This window comes from Chaetura pelagica, unplaced genomic scaffold (genome assembly GCF_000747805.2).
Source record: "Chaetura pelagica isolate M959 unplaced genomic scaffold, ChaPel_1.0 scaffold171, whole genome shotgun sequence".
NCBI classification, from domain to species: domain Eukaryota; kingdom Metazoa; phylum Chordata; class Aves; order Apodiformes; family Apodidae; genus Chaetura; species Chaetura pelagica.
Genome location: NW_009952066.1, coordinates 3,520,458 through 3,539,628, shown reverse-complemented (window position 1 = coordinate 3,539,628; position 19,171 = coordinate 3,520,458). Strand labels below are relative to the sequence as shown.

The window sequence follows — 19,171 nt, the reverse complement described above, 5'->3', positions numbered from 1 at the left end:
GTTACTGGAGTGTTCTGTTTAAGGCAGTAAGTGCAAGGCTTAATTAATGTATTATTTAAAACTGAGAAGGGCCCATCTCCTGAGATATTCCTATGACATTGTTTGTAATCAGGAGAGATAGAGGGTAACAATTTTTTAAACTCAGCTATTATTTCTTTTTCCTCAGTTAACTCGGTGCTTATGTAAGCTAAGAAGTGACAGTGCTGTGGAGCCAGACATACTTTACCTATATAAGTTTTCACCCAGACATATTTTCCTGATGTTGTAAGCTTCCTTTGTATGGTTCTGTCAGTGTACAGCAGCATTGACCTGCATGCTATTGCACCACAATAATTTTGGTATGTCAGCAGCCAGTTTGTACCTGGCTTGTTGTGGACAGGTAAAGAAAGGGAAGTCCTTTGAGTTGTGTCAGGTTGTGTTCTAGCTGCTGTGTACTCCAGTGTCCAACTTACTCATCTCTGGAATCAATATGCATTACTGAGTTTTTGGGGTTTTTTTGTTTTTTTGTTTTTTTTTGTTTAATGAAATAAGCCTGTTTTCCTTCAATTCAAATGTGCACACACTGATGGTTTTGACTGAATTTGGCTTGGAGCCTCATGCTTCTTTTATGCCAGGTAGAAAAGTGGTAGGTCAATTGCATAGTATTCCTGAAAATGTTTGCATAGTCCTTTGAAATAGCCCATTTTACATGCAGCTCTGGTAGGGATGTGTACACACCAAGGACTTGAACAGATAATTTTTCCATGTCTTTCTGGTTTAAAAGCATTTGACCTTTTCCTGCATTAAAGTGTGTTGGGAAGAATGACTGACATAGTCCTGAAGGTCACTTCACATTAAATATTAGAGTCTTGTGTGACATGAAATGATATTTCAGATATATGGCCTTTGAAGTTTAAGTACATGGTCTTCTTTTGGTTGGTGAATAATCAGCTCTGAATTTATTGTGAGCAATCAATCTCAGTCCAATGGGGAAAGGAAGAAATAGACCCAGCAGTCAGCAGATACTGTGGGAAACTGGCTAGCTAAAGAATTGTGTCTTCACTGCCAATGACCTGCTTCCTGTTTAGCTTGTGAAACCTGATGCACAAGAGCCACCGAATTACTCTGGGCCCAGGAAAGCAAAAACCTCTGACAGAATACGAAAAAAAAAAATTGTTTTGTTTTTGTTTTCTTATCTTCTGAAAGCTAAATAAGAAGGTTTTGTTATCTTGGCTGTGAGGTGAAACAGGTGAAAGAGTGCTGGGGATTTTTATGGCTAAAACGTTCTAGCATTTCATTTCCAATGCCAAGCTAAAGATGTGTGATTCCTAGAAATGCTGAAATGGCATGATATGATTTTCTGCTCCATAGCCAAAACCTTACAGACAGATTGAGCTTTCCCGCAGGCAGAGAGATGTTGTGCAGGCCATGGAGTTGAAGCAAAGAATGGGAGGTAAGCAGTAAACAGCTCTCACCTCATTGATGACATACCTGTGTTATTTTGCTGTGCGTGTTGCAGGAGACAGTCGGACAACACCAGCAAAATGAGTTCATTGTGGGAGGTGGTTTACAATGGCTCCTGTGCCAGTATTTGCACATGGAAGGCCAAGAACATAGAAGGAACTTTCCAATTCAGAGCCGCAGCTGCAAATTTGCTGGGACTTGGTGAATACAGTGACACAAGCAAGGATATAGTTCTGGGTGAAGGTATGTCCTGTAGTTTCTTACTTTATTAGTAAAGCTTTTTATTCAGAATAATCATGCCAGGTTATGAAAGGACATCTGCTATTTTAATAATGATATTGCTGCACAGGTAAATAATGTGTCTAAGAGGTAATAAATGGTGACATTTATACAGTGACTCCAGCTGCTAGTGCTCATCCAGGCTCTTTTGTACAGAACAGTGGGCCAGAAATTTGCTTCTGCTTATTTATACTGGTTTGTCTCTGTGACCCTGTATTCTGCATTATGGTACAATTTTTGAAATAAAGGCAAGCTCCCACACTGGATAAGGATGGGGGGATTATTTCTTGTCTTCTTCCTGGACGTTAGACCTACACTCTGGGTGCTTTTGAATATCCCATATTGAGAGGTCAAACAGTTCCGCATTTTCTCTTCCTGTGTACACAGTAGGTCATCCCCACAGGAATGGCCTGGTGCTCAGGGAGGAGGATTAGTCTGACCAAATGTATAAATCTACATACAACCTACAAGAGAGCTTGTACTGAGGAAGACATTTACAGAGCAGGCAGCTGAAGGATTCTCTCAGATTTGCTCATCTATACAAAATGATATGGTTTGCATACAGAGTCATTAGTTAATTTCCCCCTTCTATTTAACAGATACTATGATCTCCCCAGACACCATCATTGCCACTGCTGCTGTGATTGGAGTTGTCCTGAGCTTGACTGTGGTCATGCTATTTGGTTTTGGTATGTGGCTGAGTTTTTTTGTTTTGTTTTGTTTTTGGTTTTGTTTTTTTTTGTATGCTTGGTTCACTAGTCCTCACTAAAAGGCAGTTCAGATTGTGGGAGATAATTGACCTCCAGGATTAGGGAAATGCTGAACAATCCCCAGGGTGACACCCAGCAAGAATTTGTATGTTCTCATCCTTTGAAGCCCTAGAGATGGCTGGTTATGCTTTCAGTATCAAGGATAGGATACCAATTCACTCCATTCTTGGGCATTTCTTGCTGTTGATTCCCTGCAGGGATAACAGAGGAATCCTGAAATAATTCTGATATTCCTGTGTATCCTTATAAAACAGTGTATCTTACAGTTCTCAAGCTGAGTACTGCATTTATTCACCAAAGTGTCTCATTCTTTTTCCTCTCAAGCTTTGTCCTTGAAGAAAGGATGTAGAGACTACCCTGAGATATAGATGTCCACATGTGATGGTCCTGTTCTCTCACTCCCCATCTTCTTCCTGGGCCATAGCAGCAGTCCTTCAGGCTTGAGTCTTGCCACATATAGAAGTGGATGTTTGACTCATTTGTCAGCTCAAGGAGCAGTTGTCTGTGTTTTATGGGAGGAAGATGGTAGCCAGATGTAAATATCTTGCTCACATAAGCTGCTAGAGATCAAGTTGAACACAATAACAAATATCCTGTAGCCTTTCAGCCTGCTCACATGCTGGGATGCTCTCAGAGTGAAGTATCTGATGGGCTGCTTTTCTGTTCCAGTATGGCATCAAAGATGGAAATCCAGAAAACAGGCCTTGCCAGGACAGATTGTGTTTATCAAGGAAGATAAAGAATTAGCTCGACTGCGGGGGATGTCTGAGACAGTAGGGCTAGCCAATGCCTGTTATGCTGTAAGGTATGTCCTTGGAGCAAATGTATTTTCAGGACAAAAACACATAAGAGGGCTTCTGTGGACTGGTTTTCATCAGTGCACTCATCCCTGACACCTCAAGGTGGAGTTAAGACCTGAAATTGCACTGCAGGGCAGGTCTGCTCTGAAGCACACCCTGCCATGCTGGCTCCCTGGAGTGCACCCTGGCCTGGGTTGCCCCTAGCCCACTCACATTGACAAGAAGTGCAAGTGCACAAGGAATGAAGAAAACCTGGTGTTTTACAGTAGTTTCCAAAACTTCCATGCTTCACCTGTGCTTCCCTTAAATGTATCTGATGAGACAAATAGTGCCAGAATAATTTGAGGAATAATTTTAATAACATTTCAAACATTCTTATGTATCAACAAGTGACTACTGTTTTGTAGCACTCTTCCTTCTCAAGCAGAGATTGAATCACTGCCAGCTTTCCCTCGGGACAAACTGAACTTGCACAAATTGTTAGGAAGCGGAGCATTTGGAGAGGTGTATGAAGGGATTGCAGTAGATATCCTGGGAGATGGAAGTGGAGAAACAAAAGTAGCAGTCAAGGTAATGGCAACTGCGTATTTCTCTGGCAGCAGAGTGGGATGGGCAGAGCGATTTGGCTCAGAAGTTACACCATAAAACAAGGTGTTCACAGATTTGGGTGCTTTCTTGCAGTATTTCTTGCAAGTCACTTAAAGCTGAGCCTATCTCCTTGAAACGATTGCTGGAAAAGAATGTGTATTTTAGACCATGTCTACATATGATTGCCTTACTTAAGTGCTACGTGGTAACGGTGGTGGTGGCCTCAGTGTTATTACAGTTTTGTTTTCTGTTGAGTAGACTTTGAAGAAGGGTTCGACAGACCACGAGAAGAGTGAATTCTTGAAGGAGGCCCACTTAATGAGGTAGGGACAGTTTTGCCACTGGACACCCTTCAAAGCCAGTATCTTGTGAGGGTGATGGCCTTCAAGAGGAATGAAAGCAACACTTAGATCTGAACAAATGACTGTGGCATTTTTGTGGCGTTCTCTTGTTTCTACTAAAAAAATAAATCACTAATGGTGGATCTTAAGAAAATAGATCTAAAAAACTGATTAGCAAAATTCAAGATATAGACTGTAAGTTCAATATGCTCACACCATGGATTTATTGGGGATCTATTGGAGATTTATCGGAGATTTACTGGAGATGGATGTATTTTAGCATCTTTGCACCCCTAAAACTAAATTAGTTGTTAAAAGCAACTGGGCCACATTTGGCTAATCCTATTTTACCACAATAAACATATCAAAACAAGCTGATGCCTTGAAGTTTCAATTTACTGTGGAAATCGTTTATTTAAAATGTGCATGCTTGCCACTAGAGGCTGCCACACGCCTCTTCTATTGAGATAGACTTAAAAAAATAATGTATGTCACTAGTGTGAGAATTCATACAGAGAAGTCTGTGCATTGCCTAGACATCCGTTTTTCTGGAGTCTTCACAGAAACAAGTAGAAGCTCAGCTAAAGTTTTCAGCTGGTAACATAAGACTGAGAGCATGGTTTAGTATTCAGACACGCTTCTGCACTTCTCTGACTTTCATTTCACAAGTGCTGATTTAGAAACCTCTTTCAAAAAAATTAATGATTTTTTATCGTACAGAAAACATAGTGTCATTATATTTGGAATTGGTTTTCACAGCATTCTTTTTTATGTTTACATATTTTTAAAAGAATACCTTGCATTTTTTGCCTAACTTTTTCCACACACCGAACACTGAACAAGGTTAAGAGGCTTGTGAAAACCAAAATGGAGCCATGTAATTAAAGTGTAAATTCATTACAAAGAGTAACTATTGTGTGTTGTATGTAAACTTCCTACACTCTATCTTTAAGGTCTCTTTTCTATGTAGTATGGAAATTAAATGTGATCCTAGTTAAAGTCTCTGAAGCTTCCTCAGTTCTGCTTTCATTTTTTTGCAGCTAATAATTCAAAACCAAAAATCCTGGAAAAATATATAATTGAAAGTTACTACATTTAACTGTAGGCACTGGTGTGGGCCTGTATGTATACCAATGAGATAAGACAGAAACAAAGAGAATAGAAAGCTTAAATACTAGATATTCCTAGTAGTAATAAATGGTTTATATGCTTTTAATATCTTTTTTCTTAATGTGAAAAAAATAAATATTTAGTTCCCCTGTGGAGACCCTAATGATTTTTCTGGAAGTTCATCTCTAAGGTCTCAAATGAAACCAAGGGCAGAAAGGAAATATAAGCGGACATGATTGCTTACAAACTTTGATATTAGATAATGAAATACAATTTTTACTTTGCTTGCCTTTTTTTGATGTTTATAAAAACTTAGACTGTAGTGATAGGCAGGCTGTCCTGGTTATGCCAGGACTTTCTTCTGTTATTCCTATGCAGCAGTAAGAAAATGCAGTTGCCTGTATTTCCAAAGGTCATTTGATATTGGTTATTGGTGAGTCGTTTGTGTACAAATATATGTAGCAAATTCTTGGGTGTATCTCATCACTTGGAAAGTGAGGAATGACAGCTCAGAGGAGAAAGGGCTGTGCGAGCTGCAAGGAAAGTGCCAGGTGCTCCTTCCCTTCTTTTTGTTCTTGAGAGTGCCAAAGTTTGTCTGATTGAGAGGTATGTGCTGGGGGCCAGGGGGAAATGTCAAACTCCAAATCACACTTATTGCTGGAGTCTTTGCCTACACCTAAGATTATGCGTATTGAAAGAGGTTAGAAGGAAAATACCCCTTTGTTTTATTTGTTTACATTGGTGCAGTTGACAGCACTTTGCACACTACCAGCTTCCCCAATAGTCAAGTTTCTCTGACTGCTGGTGCAAGTCATTTCAGACAGCAGTGCGAATGGAAAACCATTTTCTAACATAAGAAATGTGATTTTAAAAACACAGGAGTAAATATTCTTCATCCTTTGAAAAGTGCTAGATCTGATAGTGCTGATAGCTTTGTGGTAATTCCTATAATTTTGGACACACACAGGCAATTATCAGCATATCTGCAAGTATTCCTCATGCATATTTCATTTCTCTTGAAAATGTGCTGTGAGAAACAGTTTTCCTCCCAGTTATGAAAATAGTATGTTGAACCTGTCCAGTCCTGTTCAGCATCTTCATCAACGACCTGCATGAGGGGACAGTGTATTCACAAAAAATTTACTGATGATATGAAACTGGGAGGACTGGCTGATACACCTGAAAGCTGTGCAACATTCAGCAAGACTTGGACAGACTGTAGAGCTGGGTAAAGAGGAACCTAATGAGGTTCCTGGGGAGGAATAACACCATACACCAGTACAGATTAAGAGCTGACCTGCTACAAAGCAGCTCAGTGGAGGACAACCTTGGAGTCCTGGTGGACAGCAAGTTATTCATGGCACAGCAATGTGCCCTTGTGGCCAAGAAGGCCAATGGTATCCTGAGTGCATTAAGACGAGTGTCCCCAGCAGGTCGAGGGACGTTCTCCTCCACCTCTACTCTGCCCTGGTGAGTCCCCGCCTGGAGTATTTTGTTCAGTTCTGGGCTCCCCAGTTCAGGAGGGACAGGGATAGGCTTAAGAGATTCCAACAAAGGGCTATGAGGAAGATTAAGGTACTGAAACAGCTGTCTTAAAGGGGGGCTGAGAGACCTGGGATTAGTCTAGAGAAGAAGAGTGAGAAAGGATCTTATTAATGTATATAAATATCTGAAGGGTGGCTGTCAAGAAGGAAGGGCCAATCTCATTTCAGTGGTGCCATGTGATAGGACAAGGGGCAATGGATGCAAGTTAGAGCACAAAATATTTCATCTCAACATGAGGAAAAACTTTAAGGGTTGCAGAGCACTGGAACAGGCTCCCCGGAGAGGCTGTGGAGTCTCCTCTGGAGACTTTCAAGACCCTTCTGGTTGTGTTTCTGAATGACCTGCCCTTGATTCTGTGGTGGTCCTCCTCTGGCATGGGGGTTGGACTTGATGCAGAGGTCCCTTTCAATCCTTAACATTTGTGATTCTGTGATAGCATGATTCTGTGAATCTTGGTGCATTTCTCTAAATCAGTAGTTCTACTGTGAATACAACAGTATTTTATTAAAATAATACAGATACTTTTAATGTAGAGGTATCTTTTCTTCCAGGAAATGAAATAAGATGAAGTGTGTTTTTAATACACAAGTAAACATTAGGGTGCCTGACAAAGTAGCATAAGCCTGTGGTTTGAAAGGATGTCCCTGAACTCTCTCCAGGACTGAGCAAATCCAAGCTCAGTGAGTTACTAAATCATGTTCTAGTAGAGGCAGGATTGTTAAGGCTAAGCTGCTCATTCATTGCTTGCAGCTATATGCACTTTATTAGCTATCAACCAGCTGGACTTCTCATATATAATCTTACAGTATTTTCCTTCTCTTTAGTAAATTTGATCACCCCCACATTCTGAAGTTACTTGGTGTCTGTCTGTTAAATGAACCTCAGTACCTTATACTGGAGCTGATGGAAGGAGGGGATCTACTTAGCTATCTACGAGGAGCCAGAAAGCAGAAGGTAGGGTAAGGGCCATGAGACTCATATTTTTTAACATGTAACTGGCCACACCTTCTCAGTTTTCCCCTTCCTCTAAGTCTGTGCTGATGTCCACTTTTTTCTGTAGCTGCAAGGTCTGGCTTGGCTTTTCCCTAATGCTCTGAGACCTCTATGTTGAGTGCTGACCTTGCATTCAGAGCTGCTCTGAAGAAGACTGGATGTCATTAGACCATTGACCAAAAATTGTCTTTTCAGTCATGAAATGTTTGTTGGCTTTCTCTCTATTAATACCGTGAACAGTCCTTTGAAAAGTGATCATAAGTAATGGTGGTCATATATCTGGTCTGTTAGGTCTCATGGTGTGGGGTGTGGAGGTGTTTGCCTTTGAATAGCAGCTGTATCCTCGATGTACTAGACATAGTCTAGGCATATGAGAAGATACTGTCCCTGTGCCTGTATCCTCAAATTCTTTAAGAGGAAAGAGGAGAAGAGGACAAAGAATAAATGTCTTTAACTAAGTACATTTTTCCAGTAGTTAGAAAGCAGATGAATGATATGGATGGTAAGATTGTAGATCAAAAGACTAGACACTGAAATCTATAGTGTTATAGCAATTGTCTATTTCATTTATATGATTAGATCAAACCCACAGTCAGTATTGAATATTACTGAAATGTATGTGCATATATTCTTCTAGAATAATATACTGATAATATACTGATTCATACAACAGCAAGTAAACCTAATCTGATAGTGGGAGAAAATTTTCACAGGCCCATTTCTTCCACCTAGTGAAGAAACTAGGATCTTCTTAGCCCCAGATCAAAAACTAGAATGTGTTCACCTGCACTGCAGTACAGTGATTTGGCAACCTTAGCCCCAGATCAAAAACTAGAATGTGTTCTATGTGCAGTACAGTGATTTGGCAATTTATCCTGCCTGTAATTATTATTTGCTCTAGTAACAAACAGATTTTGCACCTGTGCTTTGCATGTTTTGGAAAAACCATATACTTTTCAAGCGAAGAAACAATACCACCCTTGCATAGGGAGGTTGTCATTCTGAGTTTGCAAAGCTGGAAGACATGGTTAACTTCTGGTTTTGTCTCTTGTAGCTCCAGCCACCCTTGCTGAAACTGACTGACCTCTTGGATATTTGCTTGGATATTTGTAAAGGCTGTGTCTATTTAGAGAAAATGCATTTTATACACAGGTACAGAACTTACTTCCTTAGTCTTCCAAGGTTTGCTCTCAGTATTTGGACTAATTATTTTACCTGTGAAAAAACACCTAGAGAGATGTCACAATGTAAGATGAGAGCACTGGGGTAAAATGTAATGTTACTCTTTTCTGCTAAAAATCATCTACAGTTCTTTCACAAAATGGTGGGCTACTCTAAGATTTGAATCCAGGACTCATTGCACTCTAGGCAAGAATCCTATCTCATGCAACAAAGAGAAGGGCAAGTGGGGAAATCCATTAACTGTCTTCATCTGCTATAGAGGACACAGAGCCAGAATTTTCTCAGAGGTACAGAGGGAAAAAATGAGACTCAACAGGAAGAAGTCAGAGCAAGGAAAATTAGATAATATTGTTTACAACATGCAGGATAAACCACTAGAACAGGTTGTCCAGATGGGCTGTGTAATCTCTAGTCTTGAAGATATGCAAAACTTGGTGGGATGAGACTCTAAGCCACCTGATCCAACCTAGAGGTTGGCAGTGCTCTGAAGAGGAGGTTGAGCCCAATGAGCTCCAGAGGTCCCTTCTGACCTGAGTTATTCTGCAATGCTAACTCCATTGTCTTTTTTCTGCCTTACAAATCAGGGACCTGGCTGCTCGCAACTGCCTTGTGTCTGAGAAGGAGTATGGGAGCTCCTCCCGGGTGGTAAAGATTGGTGATTTTGGACTTGCCAGAGATATCTATAAAAATGATTATTACAGGAAAAGAGGAGAAGGCCTACTCCCCGTCAGATGGATGGCTCCTGAAAGCCTCATTGATGGTGTCTTTACAAATCGTTCTGATGTCTGGTAAGTTATAGAAGCCACACAGCTATGGGAATAATAGCTCTAAATCCCACAGCGAGATAATACTGGTTTACAGCAGAGATGATAAAGTTGCCTATTGCCACCTCTAAACATTTTCAGTGTAATCCAGATTTCTTCCTAAGCAATATTTTTATGATGTAATGGAAAGTTTGGCTCTACCATTCTATGATTTTATTATTCTGTGATTCTATGATATATTTCTTAGTGCTTTGAGCTCTAGTTTCGAATTTTGGCTGGAAAGAACTAGAGTCACACAACCATACAATTTTGTACTAGGCCTGCAACGTGTTTTTTGCTTGTTTGGGCAGTGGATTGACTGTCTGCATCCTGTTCAAAAATTTAATCTGTTTTCCATTGGTTAATTGGCATTTCCTTCCTACATCCAAATACTTATCTGTATTGTTTCCTCCTCTTCCGGTGAATTCTTTATTTTGAAGGCCAAATTTCTCAACTTCATCAGTGGAAGGTCATAAGAATTTGCTGTGGAGATCTACTTAAAGTGCATATTTTTGTGCGAGTTTATGGTGGAAAAGCAGAGTCCCACTGTCAGGAGGCAAGGAAAAAAACAATGAAACCAGATCCATTAAACCTGAGAGTCACACAGGTTTAGATTTCAGTAGCCATGGATACTTATGGTGGGCCAGAGCCCACCAGTCTTCTCCAAGTCCTTAGCTCTTGCAGCCCATGCATTTGACTGACACATTTACCTAAGCAAGGCTTTTAGTGTTCTGTGCCAAACCAAATAGGGTGGTGATTGCTTTGTGAGTGGTGCTTAGGAGAACATGTCTCTCTCTATTTCCAATGGTACTTTTAGAGATTTCTAAACACTTGTTTAAGTGAGGACATGCTCAACCAGATAGTGATGCCCAGGTAAGCTGTGGGTACTCCACATCTTCTAAGCTGGAGAAGATTAGAAGCCTATCTCAGTGAGTCTGGGCAAGTAGGTCAGTCTACCCTTTGATGTTAGCTATTCCAGAGGCTGGTTTAAGGATGTATGAGTTGTTTCACCAAAAAATTGCAACTCCTAATTTTTGTAGCTGAGACTTATTCATCAGTTAGAGACAATTTAACTGTTGATAGACAAATCATTCATGATCACTATGGTAATTCAATTTTTGTTTCTTAGGGCTTTTGGAGTCCTAGTGTGGGAAACATTAACTTTGGGTCAACAGCCATATCCAGGTTTCTCCAATACAGAAGTTTTACACCATGTGCGATCAGGAGGAAGACTGGAATCTCCAAACCATTGTCCTGATGACCTGTAAGTTATTTGCTTAAATATAATTGATAGTATTTGTAAGGAACAAGAGGCTTATTCCCAGGTGGTCATAATTTTGAATAACACTTATGCCCGTGCGGAGTTCAACATCCTCCACATTTCTTTTCAGATAAAACAGCTAACACTTGTAGCTGTCAATCAGCTACTAATCATCAAGTGGTGCAGCCTGTGAGTAAGAATTTAAGTGTTGAAGTTGAAAGATGGATGTTAGTCTTCTAAATAGTATTTCAGAGATAAGGAAGTCAATCTTGGGCATAAATCTAGTAGTAATGTGATAACAGGCTGAGAGTACCTGATGGTATTGGTTGAAAGTTAAGATGGCTTTAAGAAATAGTTTACTGATTCCTATACACCATGTGCCTGTTATAGCAGGTACAACTGGCTTTCTCATTGGTAGCTGCAGGAATGAGGTTAGTATTAGAACATATGTGGAAAATAACTGTGCTTTCTTTGCAGATACAACTCGTATAAGAGCCAGTAAGAAAAGCTGAACCAGTACAGGAAAAGAGAAGTGTGCACTTCTAGTTAGTCTTTAGTTGAGCTGCATAAACAAAGCTTTCCATTTTCAGTTTCCTCTTGAGCACAAAATTCAGGTTTAATTGCAAAATTCTTGCAAGTAAAATAACAAAATTAATACATGTGGTGGATCAAACCCATACTGGCCAGAGATGCATAAGGGAGGATGTTGAAACTCAGCCCAGCAACCACTCAGTATGGCCTAATTTCATGTCTCAGTTCCTGTATCATCCACCATTCATAAGCAGTCACAGAAATGGACTTGACAGCTGGTCCTACAAATGGAAGAAGAGCCTACTTAGAGTGCACAGTTCTTACTCCTGGGGCTGAGGAAATGGCTTGAGAATAAGTCTGTGACTGGCAAGCCCAGATGTCAGTGATAGGTGTCACTTAAATTGTCATACTTTAAGTTCCAGAGAGCATTATTATTTCTCATTATGTAGGTGTAGCTTAAATACAATATTAGTAATAAAAAAAATTATAAGCACTTGGAGCAACTGGAGAACTGAAGAGATTAGGATTTTGTTGTAAGAACTGGAAGTCACAGAACAAATGAAGGCCCAAAGCAATCTGAGTTTCAATATTTTCTGCTGAAAAATGTTTCCTTAAAAAATTCCTGACAGCTGTCTTGTGAATAAAAAAGCATGGGAGGTAATTTATATCTATGTTTGATATTCAAGCTCAAAGACTCATAGGTTGTCTTTAAAATGAGTGACCAGATCTTCAGAAGAATCACAAAAACTTCACTTGAAATAATTTCTGAGGTCCTATGTTTTGACTGGCACATAGCAGGTAGGGCTTAAACACTGTTCTGCTCATTGTAACCTGTAGGATCAGGGCCTAAAAGCAGCAGCACAGTTTCTGAAAGGTGAGGGGCTGAATGGGCTCTTAGACTTTTGTACCATCTTTTATCTCATTTGGTGAACACTCAGCACCTGCATGCAGCTTCTATCAGTAGAGTAAATAGCTTTTTGATACTTCGCTAGGTCATTAATGGCAAGCTGGGATTCTTGACATTCCTACTTTTCTGCTTGTGGTTTTGAACCTGCATCAGGACATCAGCAGTCAGCAATTGTCTCTTCAGCACTTTGGCTTGCTCATTGTCATTTAACAAAACAAACCATCACTGATAGGAAGAGAGTTCAAAGGCCAAACTACTTCAGCTGAGAAGTGTTTAGGAATCTGAGGTACTTACATTGCAAGGGCAAGTAAAACTGACTAGAAACTTTGGGGTGTAAAAATATTAAGGAAGTGGGATCAGAGGTTTTTTTGGCAGGGAGGAGAAATTCTCCCCCTTGCCTCCACAAGGTGTTAACCCAGGGAGTAGCTGTGTGCTTTCCCCCAAAGAAGTGTGACTAGATGAAGCTTGGTAATGAACTGGAAAGGGGGCTATGTGATCTATAAACGAGCCACTTTTATTGAAATACGAATAGATGCACGTATGGCACTATTTTGCAGTCAGAGATCCACACCTGACAGAGCCACCTGGGTGTAAAGCATGCATGCAAGAGCATGCCAAAGTTTGGACTACACTGAGCTAATTTAATATAGATCCTGAAACCCTGTGGATTGCAGTCAGGAGAATTGTACAAGCATGGGGCCACTTGCTGACTTGAAGTTGTGATTTCACCAAATTCTCACTCCCATGCAAAGTTATACAACTGAGCTTGATGAAGAAACTTCAGTTGGGTAACTAAAAGATTTTGCTATTTGGTTCTGGGAATGTGCCCTCTGAAGGGATTTGAAGGGTGGGAGAGAAGAAGGGCTTGCTCAGAATGTATCAGATGAAAGCAGGGGCTCTTCTTCATCCCAACAAATTTACTCCTCTTCTAAGAAAATCCCCACATCACATGCATTTTCCATCTCATGTAAGAGAAAATTGGTAGTGTCCTGTAGCTTCTATGCAGGAAAGCACATTTCAGGATTTTTTCACTTTTGCACTCCAATATTAGATAATGAATATTAGTTCTTTGTTTTTCTAGGCTCTCCCATTCTTATTTGGCCCATATATGCAGCTCTGCTGGACATTTGATTACCAGTTGTCCCACCCAGATGAAACACAGTTGTGAAGGGTAGTTGTGTAGGTGTATATCTAGGTCTACAGTCTTGTTCTTAAACCTAACAAAAACCTTTGGCTGATGTAATTGTATCTGTTATTTTTAACTTCTTCCCAAAAGGCTTTCCCAATGGAGTAGGGGAATTCTCTGAGTCTCTTCCTCATATTGAAGTGGCACAATATTTGCTAGCCTGTAATTGGCTCCCAAGAAAATATAGGAATGTTCTCAAGCTGTGATTTATGTTTATCTCAGTATATTAACCTGGCTTTCACCCTCTTGACTGGTCTCATGTTGATGCATTTCTGGGCTAGTGAAAATTTATGCCATGTGACTTAAAACTCTGGATGTCACAACATGCCTTGAAAGCTAAATATCATGCCAGAAATAGCTATCCATGCAAAATTTGCAGACATATTCTGAGACAGTCTGAAAGTTTTTATTATTAGGAACAGTATTATTTCTACCTAGTAATAATATTTTAAGCCAACCAGCAAGCAATTTTATTTAGGAAAGAAGAATATGGAATATAATTCAAATACAAAAATTCCAGTTTTGAATGTTTTGGCAGCAGTTAATGTCCCCACTCAACAACAAAACTGAACAACTTTATAAAGCTGATTGTCCAATTAAAAATTAGTTCCTTAAAAATACATTAATTTGTCCTACGAATGCAAAAATAGCCAGAATCCATGCTGGTTTTGTTCTCGTTATATAAATTAAAAGAAGGTAGATTTAGATTGTATATAAGGAAGATATTTTTTACAATGAAGGTGGTGAGACACTGGACAGGTTGCCCAGAGAAGCTGTGTTTTTTTCTTGGATATCCTACCAACCAGCATGACCAAAAAGCAGATTGTTTGGCTTCCAGTAAACAAGGCTGGCCTTCAAATTCAATGTGAGAGACACTTTGCTGGCAGCAGTAGAAAAACTAGAGTTATTTCACCTCATTTTGAGTCCTATTCAATAATTTTCCATCTATATGTCCAGAGTAATCAATAATCAGTATACGTGAAAGAAGTGACTCAGAGCATTAGGAAGTTATTACCACATTTTAGATTTTCAAAATGGATTTTCAAGATTTTATAAGATCCTTTTGAATAAACAGACTCACTTTGTCCAGCTCCACAACCACACAATATGGGTTGATGAACAGTGGTTCTGAAGCAATTTTTCTACTCACATTTCTCACCAAATGGCAATATTTTAATGAAAAATAGAATTGAAAAATCAGAATTCAAGAGATTTCTTCCACCTGTCACCAAGGGGTTTGTGAAATACCCAAATGTGGTGAAGGAAGGCGGTCTCCTTTTTAAGATGGATAAGCAAGGATCTGAGCAAGCCAATTCACTGCACATAACTCAGTAACGCCTGGTATCACATAGCAGCAGGTCTGGGAAGGATTTGAACTTAGGGCTTAGAGGTGAATACTCTGCATTCCATTAGCAGCTTCCTGAACCAGCCTTTCACTGGCTGCTCAAACACTGCTCTCCGGTTTTGAGACTCTAAGACCTCTTCCCACTCCCAACACTTAGCATGTCCAGGTGCTGGCTGTGTTTTGATTTCCAGCCTGGCTCCCCATGGCTTTTGTAGGATTTGGTTTTGTGTAGCTTGGACTCACCTGGAGTAAGCAAGTAAGCAACATAAATCAGCCCTATCCTTTAGAGAAGCATGAGGTGCAGGTTTCCCCTGATTGGTATAGATAGATAGTGTTGTGCAAAGGTGGGCTGGGACACCTGCACCCAAAGGAAACTCATACCAGTTTTGTCTTTGATGGGAAAACTTACTCCTCTTTGTTTTGGTTTGGAGGCAGAATGCTAAATTAACCCTCTCTGTGCTGGAGGGGTTGCCCGTATGCTTGAGATCATGTGAATTGAAGAGGGACTAAATAAACTAGAGCTTCAGGTTAATTTCTAGTTTTAGATTATTTATTTATTTGTTTGTTTGTTTATTTACTTATTTATTTTCAGTGAGGAAATTACCTCCTGGTCTGCTTTATTAGAAAATATTGGTGACTTCTTTAGTGAGAGAAGAAATCAATGGCAAATGTGCCTGTTCTGTTTGTTTGTGGTTTTGTTTGTTTGGGTTTTTGTTTGTTTGTTTTTGTTGGGTGGTTTTTTTTTAATGTTATAGCTGCTCCCAATCTAAAAAATACCCATCTTCGAAAAATTAAAAGCATACATAGTGAATATTCCTGACAACTGATCTTTAATGTGATTTTCCTTTCCTCAGCAGCTGATGGTAATCTTTGTACCCCATATAAAGTTTTCAGCAGTTGAAAATTTAGACCAAACTTGCTTTTTAGATGATTTTGTTGGTAACACTTACCACTTAGAATGGTAAGTGTTGAGATGAATGATTCGATTATCTTCAATGTTCGCATTTTAACAATTCTTTTTTTCCAGATGTGATATAATGACAAGATGCTGGGCCCAAGAACCTCACAACAGACCTACTTTCTCTTGCATTCAGGACAAACTGCAAGAGATAAGATATTCTCCTCTGTCCTTCAGCCACTACCTTGAAGATGAAGAGGCAGCAACTGGATTCACCAACCAAGCTTTTGAAAGTGAGTGTGAGCCAGCACCTGCTGTCCCTACAGCCCCTTTGCTGTTAACAAAGTGGGATTCAGCAGTTATTTTCATTGCATATGTCACTGCCTTAAATTCTCTGCCTATGAAGTGGGAACAGCAAAACTTTACTCCTCTCATAATGAACTTGTAAAGATTCATCAGGTGCCATTAGCTACGATGAATTAGGCAAAGCACATATAAGATTACCAAGTGAAAATACAACTGTGATATTGCAACCAAACCTGCCTCACAGAGACATCCAACTTGTAGCTAAATTTTTGATAATTCATGGTCCTGTTCCACTGAAGTAAGTGCTTAAGTTGCTTGTAGAGCCAGAAGAGCTTTAGAAGGCTTCTATGTGGAAATCTGTTCCAATTTCAAAGGTATCTACTCCCTTACCATCAACAACAGCAGTTTGACACTTACTTTTGGAGTACTGATTCAGTAGTTGCTTGTAAGTGAAGGACAAATTAGATACCTGAGTAAGGCAACACTTTTTCTAGCTTGGACTGTGATAGCTCCAGCCAGGACCCACATCATGGCTGTACTCTGCACAATGTGAATTAATAAAGCTATGTGACGTTAGGGAAGATGTACTTAAGATATGGGACACAACAAAGCCAAATTATATAAGAACATTAAGAAGGTTGTGAAAACAGGAATTAAAAAAAAAAAAATAGGTGACGCTAAATTTAAAGTTGTCTGTGCAACTGTGACTCAGATCATCTAACCATGGAAATTAACATCCTGACTGGGCCAGAACAAGGAGCTTTTCGCATCCTGCAGTAATTCCTGTCTGGTTAAATCTTAAGAAAAAGTGACGTCTTAGTAAAAAAAGTCTCCTGAAAATCTGAAAAAGAAAGTTTTTATCAATTGAAATATTGAACTTTCATTCCCCGGAGTGTTGTGCGTTTGGGTTTTGTTTGTTTGTTTTTGGTTTTGTTTGGTTTTGTTTGTTGGTTTTGTTTGTTGTTGGTTGTGTTTGCTTGTTTGTTTGTTTGTTTCAAATTTAACCTGTTTGCATTCTATGGTTTTCTAATGAAAAACATTTCTTATTAAAATTACTACATTCCATTCTATAAAAACCCAAATCCAATTGTTTCTAAAATATGTAAATATTTTGTTTTGGTGTTTTATTTCTTCATAAAATGTTGTTCCACTAGGAACTCATCCTGCTTCATAAGCAGTTTGGATACATCAATATTTTATGATTTTCTAGAAAAACTTCCTGATCCATTCCAGAGATGTCACAATATTCAATTACACAACTACATGGCCTTTTTTCTATAGGAAAATATTCAATTCCCTGGCACTGCCAATGCTTAATTAATGAAAGTCTAACTGATTTTTTTGCTAATCTTTATAGTTTAGTGCAGCTTTGCAAAAGTCAGTGTATCCCCAGTGTAATTTCTCTCTACGTCTGATCCAGTCTTCACGTGACAGGTTTAGATTTTTTTTCAAGACTAAAAGATTTATCAAGACATAATGAGACTAAAGCAAGCAATCACTAACCTTTTATTTCATGTCTTTTTTTTTTTATTTATTTTTTTATTTTTTTAACAGCTGATTTTGCACTCTTATACTATAATGAAAAGCTTTGTGCATTGCTTGTAGGGTAGTTTCCTAGTTTCTTTAAGGGCATCTTTGCTCTGAATAGTGGGGTTCAGGAAAGAGATGCTTAATCTGGCACAAATGTAAGCTTAGCATTAGCTTAGGAAAGGAGTAGAGCCAATTAATTGGGTACTACACCCAAGCAGGTAGGCTTTACATTTTGGAAGGACTTTATATCACCCAAATGCAGATGCCTTGAAGCTAGGAGTTTTGTCTGAGATAGATACTGTTCTAAATATTTCTGTAGTCAGGAGCAGAAACTGACATCTCCAGAGAATGACAACCCCTATGTTTTAGGCATATTTCATAGCATGATAGGGATCATCTTTTGCCTTTCTCTCCACTGATGATGGCTGGAATTTGGTGACTGGCCCTGTTCGGCTTGGATACAACGTCTCAGACGAGATGTTTAGTTTTAAGATGGCTACAGGAATGCAACATCCCCTGGACACAGGGCTTCACTGATTTAACTGTTTGCATCTACTCCTGAGCTTGTGCGGTTTCCTACCTTGGACACCTTTGCATTCCCTAGTTCCAGGGGCAATAGAGACATGAAAACTAAGGGAGTTAAGAAATTACTGTGGCATTACATTTATATCTGTTAAAATCTTTAGCAGGGCTGAAACTTTCAAATATGAGCCTGCCCTTCTGTGGCTTGGAGTTGGGAAAGAAGCCGGAATATAGGTTACCATTGTCTTGGTGGAGCAGGCTTGGCACAAATGTAACGCGTAGCAATTTTAGTTTCAGTGCAACTCTCTGCTTAACATATACAAGCTAAGTGTGTTCTTTCCACTGCTGTTAACTTGTTCAATCTAGGGAAATAATTTCTTTCACTGGGATGACAAATGCATATTTTTAACATTAAAAACATTACTTTGCCAAAATTTCAGATTCCACCACACAGCAGAAGTCACAGAGAAAAGCCATTGATTTATTTGCTTGCCTGGGAAAAAATTGCATTCTTAGAAAGGGCCAAGCTATTGAAAAGGAATATGGATTGAGACTTCAATGAAAACTTTCAGTTTGAATGGTTAAAAATAAAAAAACCACCAGTTTACTACAGAAAATGTTGTTGTATGATGTACTTCTAGGGTAGCCTCAATGATAATGGTACTCCATAATGTACGTCATATTAAGGGAATCTGTTGGTAGTGGTCGCTTTCTAAATAAGACTTCATTAAGACTGTAATAACGTAGTTGGTAAAATTTGGCTCACTGTAGGAGGCAGGGCAGCTCAATGCAGACAGAGCTTTGGCAACAGCTCTCTGTGCATGCCTGTTT

At 39.4% G+C, this 19,171-nt stretch overlaps 1 protein-coding gene across 1 annotated transcript in view; it reads left to right on the top strand.

Moving 5' to 3' along the window:
• ROS1 (ROS proto-oncogene 1 , receptor tyrosine kinase) overlaps nucleotides 1-19,171 on the top strand; it is a 74,867-nt gene that overhangs the window by 48,177 nt on the left and 7,519 nt on the right. Inside the window, exons 34-43 of the mRNA XM_010004862.1 lie at nucleotides 1,499-1,686; nucleotides 2,322-2,411; nucleotides 3,162-3,297; nucleotides 3,700-3,862; nucleotides 4,139-4,203; nucleotides 7,701-7,830; nucleotides 8,924-9,021; nucleotides 9,636-9,839; nucleotides 10,984-11,118; nucleotides 16,112-16,275. Coding sequence (XP_010003164.1) covers nucleotides 1,499-1,686; nucleotides 2,322-2,411; nucleotides 3,162-3,297; nucleotides 3,700-3,862; nucleotides 4,139-4,203; nucleotides 7,701-7,830; nucleotides 8,924-9,021; nucleotides 9,636-9,839; nucleotides 10,984-11,118; nucleotides 16,112-16,275 — 1,373 coding nt within the window. The remainder of the gene's footprint in view (nucleotides 1-1,498; nucleotides 1,687-2,321; nucleotides 2,412-3,161; nucleotides 3,298-3,699; nucleotides 3,863-4,138; nucleotides 4,204-7,700; nucleotides 7,831-8,923; nucleotides 9,022-9,635; nucleotides 9,840-10,983; nucleotides 11,119-16,111; nucleotides 16,276-19,171) is intronic.